At 33.6% G+C, this 13551-nt stretch overlaps 1 protein-coding gene across 3 annotated transcripts in view; it reads left to right on the top strand.

Annotated features, from left to right (window-relative positions):
• The window catches only part of RNGTT (RNA guanylyltransferase and 5'-phosphatase), a 334659-nt gene that overhangs the window by 106506 nt on the left and 214602 nt on the right, over window positions 1–13551 (top strand). For all 3 annotated transcript variants that reach the window (XM_028847363.2, XM_028847364.2, XM_028847366.2), the window contains exons 9-11: window positions 2827–2962; window positions 7102–7173; window positions 12394–12558. In XM_028847363.2, coding sequence (XP_028703196.1) covers window positions 2827–2962; window positions 7102–7173; window positions 12394–12558 — 373 coding nt within the window. The remainder of the gene's footprint in view (window positions 1–2826; window positions 2963–7101; window positions 7174–12393; window positions 12559–13551) is intronic.

The following is a 13551-nucleotide window of genomic DNA, read 5'->3' on the forward strand; positions in this document are numbered from 1 at the left end:
AAGTGCTAAATAATTTCTCTGGTGTTTCTGCAGATGCAAGCTGTGTTTCTCATAAGCTATCCTTTTTGTAAATTCCATCCTCTAAAACTTTTTCTTCCTTAGTCTTTTAAATCTGTTTATACACATGTGTACATAGAGAGTATTTTCTTTTGATTGATACTCTACTTGATTTAAAAGCAAAGGTCTAATACTGAGACACACAGGTGTGTGTTTGTGTCTGTGTGTGTGTAAAATAAATGTATCTTCACCTTGGGATAATACCTATTCTACTTAAACATTAAATTTAAAATTCTCAACTTCTGGGCAGTCAGTGAAAGGGGAAATATAATTTCAGTTATCATTATTACATGATCATAAGAGTAAACCATTTCTTTTTTCTGAATTCTAACATTTATTAGCTTAAGTCAGCTTTTCTCAAATTGTAAGTATAGAACACCAATTCTGTCAAATTTTAACAGATATCAGGATTAAGTTTAGGAAACAATGGACTAAGTAAGATGAACAGACTTATTTATATATTTTATCATAACTTTAAATATCCTAATATATATCTTGACTTTCTAAGAGAAAAATACAGTGGTTTCCTAACTTATTTGCCTTGAAATACTCTTTTGGTGAATATCAACTTTGCAAAATGCCAGCCTAAGTCCTTAACAACATGATGGGTTGTGTGTCTTCCATGCCATTTTTGCAGACGATGTCATCATTGCTTTTTATTTGATCTTACCTTTTGTTGATTTAAATTCTTTTTGAAACATAATCCAAGGCAAAGGTAGCTTAGATTTTTTCTATACACCAGGAATTGCTGCTTTTGAAAAGCATGTGCCAGAGGGCCTTGGGAACTAAGTATTCCTGTTGTCTGTGTGCCGGCTGGCCTGGCATTTGGTCTAGGAGTCTTTCACATACACAGTCAGTCCAGACTGAGGCTGAATTTATTTTTCTTAGTGAAACCTGAGTCCTCACACTCCCCATCTACTAGGGCTGCAGCTTTTATAGCGAGGGCCTGAGCTCTCCATCTGCTCCCCAGACACCTGCTGGAACTAATTATCATTATTATTAAAACTTTAAAACAATTTTTCTATTATGTTGCCTTTTTTCCTTTCCTCTGTTTTCACTTTTTTTTGGGAATTATTTTGGAAACAGCAAAGAACAACATACTTCACAATCTAATCCAAAAACATAAGCCCCTTTGGTTTTCATGCTGCTCTTTTCCATTTTGTTTGTACACCTGTTTTCCCTTAATCAGCTCTCCTGTTTCTCCTCACCTATCCTAAACATGTGTACTTTGCTCTTCAGAACGTTGGTTTGTGGTTAGCCAGTTATCCACTATTATATTATCTTCCATATATTCTGTTAGCTTGCATCTCTTCATTTAATATTTCTTCTGTCCCCTAATCTTAACTTGATTCAGCTACATCTTTCAGTCATTGCTGCCTTTTTTTTTGGACCTACCTTAGGTACTTTGCGGGTAGGTGGTTGGACAGTCTGGTCAGTGTTTTCTTTCATTTTCATTGGTACCTCCAGACCACTCTTCCTTCCATTCTTTCATTTAACACCAAACACCAAACAAAAACAGCCTAACAAAATGATTCTGTTTCTTTGAGGCTTACATCTTTTAACTTTCTAATCTTTCATGCTGTGAATTTTTTCTCATTCTTTTAAGACTTTGGTTCCTGGATATAATCTTCATTTTCACCCCAAGTCTTCTTACTATCCATTTGGTAGCATAGCTTCCCAGACTGTAATGTCCTCAACTTTAATACATCCGGACTTTATATATGGTGTGAAATAGAACTCCATTCTTGATTTGCTGATGGGAAATCAGTGATGATAACCTGACCATTTGAAGAATGACAGGTTGTTAAGTGTATGAATTCCCCCATATATTGATTGAGTTTAAGAAGATAAGAGCTAATTGAAAATCTTATGGCTGTGTTTTAAAATATTTTAATTTTATAGTCATAAATGAGAAGAAAAATTATACCTGATATTGTGGTATCTGGCTATATCATGGTATTGATTCAAAGAGAGGGATTAGCTGTTTTGCTGACAGGTATGGTAGAAAGAGCACTGGATAATTTAAAGTCTGGCAAATGGCAAATCACTTAATGTTTTTCACTGTTTTTTTCTGTTTTGAAGTGGCGAGAATAATACCTAATCCATATAGTTGTTGAGCTAATAAAATACATTTATATATGTGTATATGTGTGCTTCAATGTTTAAGATCTCATAAAAATTAGAGAACCATTCTCTGTTAGGATGGATTCATAAGGTTACTCCTGAACATCACATTGTCTCCATAAAAAACTTTGATTTCCGTATATTCTGTGTTTTCTATAGGAAATGAAAAAAGTTGAAAAAAATATTATTTGTGGGCTAGGCGTGGTGGCTCGTTCTTGTAATTCCAGCACTTTGGGAGGCTGAGGTGGGCAGATCACTTGAGGCCAGGAGTTTGTGACCGACATCGTGAAACTCCATCTCTACTAAAAAAAAGAAAAAAACAAATTAGCTGGGCATGGTGGCACACACCTGTAATTCCAGCTACTCTGGAGGCTGAGGCACAAGAATTGTTTGAACCCGGGAGATGGAGGTTGCAGTGAGCCAAGGTTGTGCCACTGTACTCCATCCAGCCTAGGCAACAGAGCAAGACTCTGTCTCAGAAAAAAAAATTATTATTCATGATACTTTAATCTGCATGATAGAGAGACTCTAGTGAACATTAGTCTAATAATGTTTAAGGTCTATGGAAAACCAGTTTGTTATTTCTCATGACCCTGTTCTTGATATTATACTGCAAATACTAGCTTTTTAATGTTTCATTTACAGGTACATGATGTTGATTGATGGCACAAATGAAGTTTTTATGATTGATAGAGACAATTCAGTATTTCATGTTTCAAATCTGGAATTTCCATTTCGTAAAGATCTTCGTATGCATTTATCAAATACTCTCTTGGATGGCGTAAGTCATATTTATGTATAATATAAAATTAAACATTGCCATTTTTCTTTTCCTTGTAAGTAAATGTGTATTTCTATTGGTTAAGAAGTTTCGAATCAAATCTAACTTTTTTTTTTTTTTTTGAAATGGAGTCTCTCTCTGTTGCCCAGGCTGGAGTCCAATGGCACGATCTCGGCTCACTGCAACCTTCGCCTCCTGGGTTCAATCGATTCTCCTGCCTTAGCCTCCCTAGTAGCTGGGATTACAGGCATGCGCCACCACGCCTGGCTAATTTGTATTTTTAGTAGAGAAGGGGTTTCACATGTTGGTCAGGCTGGCCTCGAACTCCTGACCTCATGGTCCACCCGCCTCAGCCTCCCAAAGTGCTGGGATTATAGGTGTGAGCCACCACACCTGGCCAAATCTAACTTTTATTAGGTTGTTAAATTTCATTTATTTCTTGTGTGTGCTTACATTGAATTAAGGTCCTTTTGAAGAGGGATCTGCCAACTGAATCTTTGAACATAAGTAGGACTTTGAGATATTTTCTTTAGTGGAGAAACTTGTTAAAGCTGGAAAGGGTATTAAATGATTGCTCTGGTCAAATATGTATACATATGGATAGTTATATAATTTTGCATGAAGAGAAATAAATGTTACATGTGGTTAGTAACTTATCTTTTTGCCCCATACTTAGCAATATGTTTTGGACATCTTTTTCACATAAATGTCTGAATGGTTTACCACTGAATATATAGAGACCATGAACTGGGGCTTCCAAAATATCGTGATTGTGAAAATTGTAGGGTTAAAAAATTACTTGTTAAAAATATGACCCCTTCTAATAGCGTATCCTAGACCATATGAATTGGAATCTCCCAGGGGCCTACATGTTCGTACAAGTGACCAAGTGATTGTAATTAGGCAAGTTTGAGAAACAGTTCTGTAATTTATTCAACCAGTCCCCTTTTGTTGGACAGTTTGATTTTTGTATTTTTTCCTGTGTCTAGTAAATTTTTATTCCTATGACAGCATGTGTAACAAAATATCACTTTCTAATAAAAACATATATATATACACATACATATGTACATGTATATGTATCTGTATATAGATTTAACTATCATATTATAGTTAATGTGACTGGCAACCTTGCAGTTGTATAGTACATAAAGGTCGTAGTCATTTGTGGCAACTCTGGTAGTTGGTTCATGGGAACAGCAGGAACATTTTAGTTTCCGTTATCTTTATTTAAGGTACATTTTTTTAGCATTATAATTAATAAAATATAAGAAAGGAAAAGAAATAATAGCATTTGTCAAAGTTTAGTATAGTTTATAATTGAACTAATGTTTGTTGAGTGCCTATTATACCAAGAGTATGGGTATTGCTTAGAGAGTTGAGGAGAAGGCCTCACCCTTGAAACATTTTACTTAATTGAGTGGGGTGGAGAATGAATGGTAATGATGGAAGAGACCTTTGAATAAAACAATAACCCAAAGAGAGGTATATAAGTCCTGAGGTAGTTTAGAGGAGAAATAAATCACATCTAGTTAGTCAGGAACTAAATATGTTTTATGTAGGAGTTGGCATTAGAAACAAAGATTTCTATAGAAAGATTTTTGATGGACGTGGGCTGAGGGCATTCTAGGTAGGAAATAATGCTTAAAAATTAGATGTTTAACCATCTGCAGATTTAACTTAGCAATACTATTTATTTCACCTCAAACTTGGATAACTGAGAGCAGCATAATAGATTCTTGTGAAGTTTTAAAAATAGCAATATGATTCATGATGTCAGTTTACTTGGGCTAGAATTATAGTTGCCATATCTGGGTTTTTTTTTTTTTTTTTTTTTTGGTTAGTTAATTTAAACAGTCCTCGGTAGTTTCCTGTTTCTTCTACATTTTCATGTGCAAATTGTTTTTGTAAAATTTCAAATCCAAGAATAACTCAAACTACCTAATTGTCTGACTGTCAGATGTGAGCATTGAAGCTTTTGTTTTGCTTTGCTTAATTATGTTCTTTGACCTATAAAATGTAGAAAATAGGAATTTAGAAATATTGCATTAATTCACTTGAAACATATCAGTGAAATTTAATCAATTTAATATTGAGACTAAGATAAGAATATAGTGGTTAATCATTAAAGTTAATAGCAAGAATTTTGGAAAAATTCCATGTCTTTTTCAACTACTAATTTTTTATAAAACACTGCATGCGTATTACTGAAATTTTAGAAAGTCTGTAAATTTAAAGTAGAGAAAATTAACGATCAAGAAGAGATGACATTTTATATTTTGATGTTAAAAGGAAATATCCTTTTAGTAACTTTGTTTTGCTAATAACTATGTAACATGTATAACTAATATGTATATAGCTGACATTTAATATATGTTGTGTATCTGGGGTTTTGTTACTCCTCTTCAATCTGAAGAACTGCTTTCAGGATTTCTTTTTTTTTTTTTTAATTTAGTTCTTTTTTTTTTTTAAAAATTGAGGTACAATTTACATACTATGAAATTCACTATTTTAAGATGTTCAATCCAGTGGTTTTTAGTCTTTTCACAAAGTCATATAATCAATACCACTATCTAATTCCAGAACATTTCATCACCTATATGAACTATGATGGTTAGAACCAACGGGGCCTTATATGAAAGATTTCAAGGAATAAGTTACAGAGATGAGCATTGAAGGTCCATGGGTTTTGAAAACCCTTCATTGGTTCCCTATTACTCATAGCAAAAAAGCCAAACTATTCAATATACTATTCTTTATATCTGAAGCATGCCTGTGTCTTCAGTCTCGTCTTTGATTGTGATTGCTAATCACAAATACTCAGCTTTGGACAATTTACTCCAAGCCATCTTTTTTCATGCCTTTGTTATACCATTTGGCCTATCCACTATCCTGCTGGAAAATATACTCTGCATCTTTCAGGATGCAGCTAATGGTCATGTACCTTACTATCAAACTTTCTCTTGTTCTTTGAGTAGAAATAATTACACTCCTTCTACGTAGGCTTAGGTAATGCTTTGTTACAACAACAAAATATATTTTTCCTAAATCAGTGTTTTTTTTTTGTAATTTTAGATGGTTTTACATGGAATTTCTGTTATAAAATTAGATAGCAAGAAAACCTACCTGGTTTCCTAGTAAGAATATGAGGAAAGAAAAATAATTTTAGGTAAAAAAGTATTAATAAAAATTTTATGTAATACTGGATTTTACACCTGTAGTCATCCTTTAATGTCCTTATCTTGTTCTGTCAGACTGCAGTTTTTTTTTTTTTTTTTTTTTTTTTTTTTGAGACGGAGCCTCGCTCTGTCGCCCAGGCTGGAGTGCAGTGGCGCGATCTCGGCTTACTGCAAGCTCCGCCTCCCGGGTTCACGCCATTCTCCTGCCTCAGCCTCCTGAGTAGCTGGGACTACAGGCGCCCGCCACCGCGCCTGGCTAATTTTTTTTTGTATTTTCAGTAGAGACGGGGTTTCACCGTGGTTTCCATCTCCTGACCTTGTGATCCGCCCGCCTCGGCCTCCCAAAGTGCTGGGATTACAGGCGTGAGCCACCGCGCCCGGCCAGATTTTTTTTTTTAAATTTTTAATGGCTATGGTAGATTTACAGTGATCTGTTCATACTCTTTTGCCCTATTCCCTTTGATCAAAGCCTAGTAAAGTGGCATGAAACCAAGAAAGGCCACTTGGCTCACTTGGGAATTCAATCTATAATGGGGGTGCCATTTACTGTCATAGATTTTATGATTAAAGTAATTGGCGCATAACAAAATTTAAAATTAATGATTAAACAAAAATATTTTTTAAAAAGATCCTGACTTTTAGAATTTAAAATTTGTAGTCTCCCTACCCTTGATTGTTGCTTAGTAATTCAAGCATAAAGCCAAATGTAGCATAGAAATTCAAATATGAAAAATATGATGAGATATTGTCGGGTGATTCTATTTCAGTATAGAATAAATGCATGATGGGGATGGGGGGAGCTAGCAGTTTATATGATCTGGGTACAAGTGTGTTCACTTTGAAATTTCATCAAGTTGTATATTTATGGTTTATATGCTTACAGTGTGTATGCTATATTTCAGTCAAATTTAAAAAATTATATTAAAGTATGAAGAAACTTATCTTCTTTTCTCTTTCAAGGAGATGATTATTGACAGAGTAAATGGACAGGCTGTTCCTAGATATTTGATATATGACATAATTAAATTCAATGTAAGTACCTATAATATATAAAATAAAAGTTATTACTGAAATAATGGATGTATTTTTGACAAATAGTCTTTGGGTACTGCCTTAGAGATAGTAGGAAAGAAAATTTGTGACTCAGGTTACTCACTGGGTATCTTTTTGTTAATCCTTTTATATCTCCTTTTCTTTCTCTTATTGTTAATTTTCACACATTTCTTTGTTTTAGGTTTCTTTAACTTGCAAGTGAGTAAAGAATAATGGCTTAACTCTGATAAAATAAGACAGCATTTCATAAAATGAGAATTTCTTCGTTTCAATTATCCTGTACTTGATTTTTTTTCTTGTAAACCTCATGAGTTTATTTCTGTCACCAAAATAGCAACAAAACAAAAGAGAAACTTATTATGAGCTGTTCAGTGGGTAATAAATTACAGTATTAATTCAGGTTATGAAAAGGCATTTTTTTCCTGCAAATTTTTAATGCACACGTCTTATTTTTTGATTGAATTTCTGTATTTAAAACACAGAGCTTCAAATTTAAGAGCCTCAGGGCCAGAAAACACCAAGTTTTATTTTGTTCTGATTGACTACTATATTCCTCAAAAGTAATGCTTTCGAGAATTGGCTTAATCTTATCACAGATCTTGGAATAACATTCCTTGGCCTGTAACTAGATATAAGGGGTGGGGGGAGTGGCTTTATTCTTTGTGAATAGGGAAGTTCTATCTCCTTTAACTCTTGACACTGAGCTCTGCTTTAATACGTGTTCAGTCTGGGCTTACTCTCTCTTCTTAGCTGAGTACTCTCTCTTAGATAGCAGTTTTCTAATACTTTTTAAAAATATGAAAAATTTCACCATATACAAGAGCCTAAAAAATAATATAAGGAATACTCATGTCCTGACCACCTCGATTTGTTAAAACTTCATACTTTTGGTCCGCTTTCTTTTTAATAAGATGTGATTCAGTACGAATCCAATAGAAGTTTCTTAGTTACACCTCTCTCCTATTCTCAAATCTCTTGCCCAGAATCAACCTCTATCCTAAATTTGGTGTTTATTGTTCCCATGAATGCTTCAGATACTTTTACTGTGTGTGTATCCATAAAATATATATGATATTCTTTTGCAAGGTTTCTAGTGTTATATATATGTTATTGTACTGTACCTTTGCTGACCTTTGCTCAACAAGATAATGTTGAGATTTATTTGTACTAATACGTCTAGATTTAGTTCATACACTTTAATTACCATTGAGTGTTACATTGTATAAATATACAGAATTTATCCTTTTTCTTTTTGATGAACATTTTGGTGTCCATTTTTTGCTTTTATATTACTACTGTATTGAACAATTTTATATGTTTTTTTCTTGTGCACACGTGAAAATTTCGCTAGGACAGTTGTTCTCATTCTTGGAATGTAATTACCTGGGAAGTGTTTTTAAAAACTCTGTTCTGTCATATATATTATATCATGGAGATTGTGATTAAATCAGCAGCTTCAGCTATATTATCTACTTTGCTAAATTTCTCTCAGAAGTAATTGTTTCAGTTTGCCACAGTTGGTTTTATCAGACATTTATATTATCGCCAATTTGATGTGTGTGAAATGGTACCATCCTGTTTTAATTTGCTTTTCCTTGATTACTAACAAGGTTTAACATATTTCTTCTTCTTATTTTTTTTTACTTATTTGGAATTTGTATGATTTAATTGCAAGTTTGTATAATCTTATAATACAATCTTCTGTTTTTTTTTTATTTGGTTGTCTATTTTTTTTCCCTGATTACCAATGAAGTTGAACATATTTCTGAGGTTTATTTTTATTTGTTTGTATTTTTCTTTTATAACTTAATTGCAAGTTTGTTCTATTTGGTTTTCTGTCTTGTTTTTTCTTTTTAATATGTAGGAATCAATTATCTTTTCTGGATTCTAGTACTTTCCTGGTTATATGTGTGACAATATGTTTTCCAAATCAGTGTTTATTGATGCACAGAAGTTTTAAATTTTAATGAAATCAATCTCATCAGACTTTCCCAAATATTGTACTTCTTCTTTTAAGAAATTATATTTTATTCTAAAAATGATTGTTATACTTTTTGTCTTTAGGTCAATAATTGTTTATTCAGTACATATTTATTGTGTGCCTATTACCATATTTCGTGATTTTAAGCCACATATATTTTTACATTTCTGATATTGGGATGCATTTATAATTGAAAATATCGTATATTTAATTCTTTACTATGGAGCCTTTATGGATGATTAACAATATTATTTATTTTGTATCACCAAATCAGGGCCACTGTTAGAAAGATAATTTTTTTGAAATAATATTTAAAATCCTTTCAGTCCCTTAGTTTATTAACTTGTCCAGAAAGAATTTCATCAATCATCTTTTTTTTTTTTTCACCCTCTGACTCTCAGCATTGATCATCTTTTATATGTCAAGTACATATGTACTGGTATACAAAGATGAATGAGACATAATTTCTTGACTTTAAAGAATTCAAATGCTAGTGTACTGGCTTCCAAATAAGGCCATTTGCACAGTGTTTCATTGGAATTTGGGAAGAACATAGGAGAACTTTAAAAAGAAATTTAATATATTATTTTATTTTGTCTGTTTTATAACATTTTCATTAAAAATGTAATATTTTATAATATTTTACAGTTGTATATGTATACACATTTTTAAAAAGTATGCATTTTTAAATGTATTTGTTAGGATATGTGTTTAGATTGGATATAAAATTAAAGCAAATTTGCGGACTATTATGGATGAAATAGAAATGTAAAGAAATAATTATAATTTTAAAATCATAAACATAACAAAGGTATATAAAAGATATAGTGGTATTAGGGAGGTGAGAGTATTTCAACTTCCCTGGGTATAGTTGAGTCACTGAAGCATGGAATTGCAGACCAAGAAAGTGACACAAATTAGTTTTGAAGGATTGAGTCATGGAGGTCAGGAGCGTTAGATGGTTTGTTAGCATACATTTTTTTTTTTTTTGAGACGGTCTTCCTCTGTCGCCCAGGCTGGAGTGCAGTGGCATGATCTCAGCTCACAGCAACCTCTGCCTCCTGTGTTCAAACAATTCTTGTGCCTCAGCCTCCTGCGTAGCTGGGACCACAGGCGTGTGCCACCATGCCCAGCTAATTTTTGTATTTTTAGTACAAAAGTACAAATACATGGGGTTTTGCCATGATGGCCAGGCTGGTCACAAACTTCTGGCCTCAAGTGATCTGCCCGCTTTAGCCTCCCAAAGTGCTGGGATTACAGGTGTGAGCCAACTGCACCCAGCCTGTTAGTATACTTGATGGATGGTAAGGCGTGGGACATAGCAAAAACTGAGAATGGATTGTTAAGTAGAGGGCCAGATTACTTGAACGAGGCATTTTTAGTTCTTTACGTAATAAGGCATTGTTAAAGGGTTTTCATTATAGTAATGATATGAACATGCTTTTACTATTTTGAAAGATAACTAGTGGCAGCATGGATAGTGTTTTGAAGGGAGTAAGAACTGAAAACAGGGAGTCAAGCTAGTCAATAATTATTGTTTCCTGTAGTCTCTTCTCATTGATTCAACACCTATCTGTTGAGAGCTTAACTTTGCCCATAGGCATTGTGGATTTGAGGGTGAACTTGCTTTCAGGCTATTCTTGTTGTTTGATGAATTTATGTATAAAGATAGAAAGCTTCTAGGAGGCAATTTAGACATTTACATATGTTTTAACAGTTGTTAGACTTTTTTTTTTTTTAGAACAAAAAAGAGGATTTGTTTATTCTACTTCAATTTTATAGGTGTCTGAATTCTTTTAATAAATCTAATAAACAAGCCTAACATTTTAGATTTTTCAACCTTGTTGATGATGTTGATTGCATAGAAGAGATGACACATGGACTGTATGGTTATTTACTAGCATTTCCCCAATAAATATCCTTTACAGACAGTTGTATGCCTTTATGTAAAGAGAACGTGTGCTACCTCATACCTCTCACTCACTTTGTCTCACTCCTTATTCTTTGCCAAATATCAAAATTGTCATCCTTCTAAAGTTGAGAAAAAGACATCCCCAAGGTATATTTAATGTTTACTCCTGAAGCAAGTGCTACCACCCCATGTAAACATTAGGTTGAGTAAAGTTAGGTTGGAGAATATACATTGGAGAAGAGGAAAAAGACAGTAAAGATGGAGGAAAATGTATGTAAGGTGTGTCCAGTTGCAAAGTAAAAAAGAAGAGTAGCTTATGTGCCTTTGAAGCAGTAATTACTAATCTGGATGATTACTGTCAACCAGATAATGTGTTGTAAGTGAGTTTGTGTATGCCATATGGATAGAATGAGACTTACCCTCAATTCATACAAAAGTGTTCATGTTCTTTCTGTTTCACAGTTCAAACCATATATACTTTAAGAACACTCAAGGGAAAGTGTATTTGCGTAAGAGAACTATTTCTTTATAACTGTATAACTTTGAACATATTATGTAAACAACTTCTGTGTTAGCTTCCAGAGTTGAGGGTGTATTTGATATATATCTTCTACTTGCTGGTATATATAGCATTAGCACTTTAAACAACAAAAAACATTGTAGGTAACTGTGCTACTTATTTTGGTGTGTTACTCGCTTGTACTTTTCTGAATTCTGTGGATTTTAGTTTTTATACTGTAATAGATTACTGTTAAAGGGTTTTAACTAATTTATATACATAATAAAAAAGACTAGTGAGTATATATATTTTTTCTATTTTTAAGTGATTCTATACCTATAAATAGTGAGTATATTAATACTCTAATTGAGATGTGAAATTGCTAATTTTTTATTTTTTAAAATTTGGGGGTGGTAGTCTTGCTATGTTGCCCAGGCTAGCATCAAACTCCTGGACTCACGTGATCCTCCCACCTCAGCCTTCCAAATAACTGGGACTACAACTATGAGCCACCACACCCAGCCTAGGTGTGAAATATTTGGATCAACTTACAGTACAATTGTGCCACTTTCTCATACTGTTTTATACAGTTGTATTTAAAAATAAGTCTCTTTGTGTGTTGAGACAGTTCTATTGTTAGTCAAACTAATTATTAGGGTTGGTATATATGTTTGTGCAGGCTGTGTGCTGGGTAACTCCAGAGGATGCTGTTTACACAGACTATTATGTACATTGTGGCAGCCTTGATAATTATGCTGATAAAAAAGTTGTTAGTGTGAAATTTAACTAATTCTTTATTTAATTCAGTCACAGCCCGTTGGAGATTGTGATTTTAATGTTCGTCTGCAGTGTATAGAACGAGAAATTATAAATCCTCGACACGAAAAAATGAAGACTGGGCTTATTGACAAAACACAGGAACCATTTAGTGTCAGAAATAAGCCATTTTTTGACATCTGTACTTCAAGAAAGGTAAAATTTACTTTTTAAAAAATTAGTGCTTATAATGTCTCATAATTCAGCTTACAAGATGAATATGAATGACATTTTGCTGCCCAGTTGTCTTAACTCTGTCAGAAAATACTCGAATTGGGTATAGCACTGTTTTGGCCAAACATGGTACAACTCCTATTCCTAGGCTTTTTCTCTTGAGTAAGATTCTCAATGGTGGCACCTTAAACTAGGTTGTTTCCATTTTTCTCATAATAGTTTTTGTTTCATGGTCATTGGTCATACTGTGTTTTTTAAGAAGCTATAAACAACATAGAACTGTATTGAATGAAAATCATTAGGCCTGCTCCTACACATCCTGAAGGTACAGTGTTTGGTACGTACTCTTATTAAAAATATACATTTATATCTATCTATCTATCTATATACATATATATATAGATATATATATATGTACACACACACATACATTGAAGGTTTTCTTTTAGTATTTTTGTTGTTTCCACTTAAAATGAATCATATACTAAGGCCAGGTGCGGTGGCTCATACCTGTAATCCTAGCACTTTGGGAGGCTGAGGCAAGCAGATCACAAGGACGGGAACTCGAGACCAGCCTGGCCAATATGGTGAAACCCCGTCTCTACTAAAAATAGAAAAATTAGCCACGTATGGTGGCACCTGTCTGTAGTCCCAGCTACTCAGGAGGCTGAGGCAGGAGAATCGCTTGAACTCAGAAGGTGGAGGTTGCAGTGAGCCAAGATTGTGCCACTGCACTCCAGACTGGGCGACAGAGCAAGACTCTGTCTCAAAAAAAAAAAAAAAAAGAATCATACTACATATTCCAGGATGTTGCTTCTTTTTGTTTTGTTTTGTTTTTTCACTTAACAGTATGGCTTGGAGATATTTCCATGTCAGTGCATAGAGATTTGCCATGTTATTTGTTAAGTGCTGCATGGTAATGATAGTAAAGATGTACTATACATTATGTTATAATTGATGGGTTTTTAGATTGCT

Source organism: Macaca mulatta, chromosome 4, assembly GCF_049350105.2.
Source record: "Macaca mulatta isolate MMU2019108-1 chromosome 4, T2T-MMU8v2.0, whole genome shotgun sequence".
NCBI lineage: Eukaryota > Metazoa > Chordata > Mammalia > Primates > Cercopithecidae > Macaca > Macaca mulatta.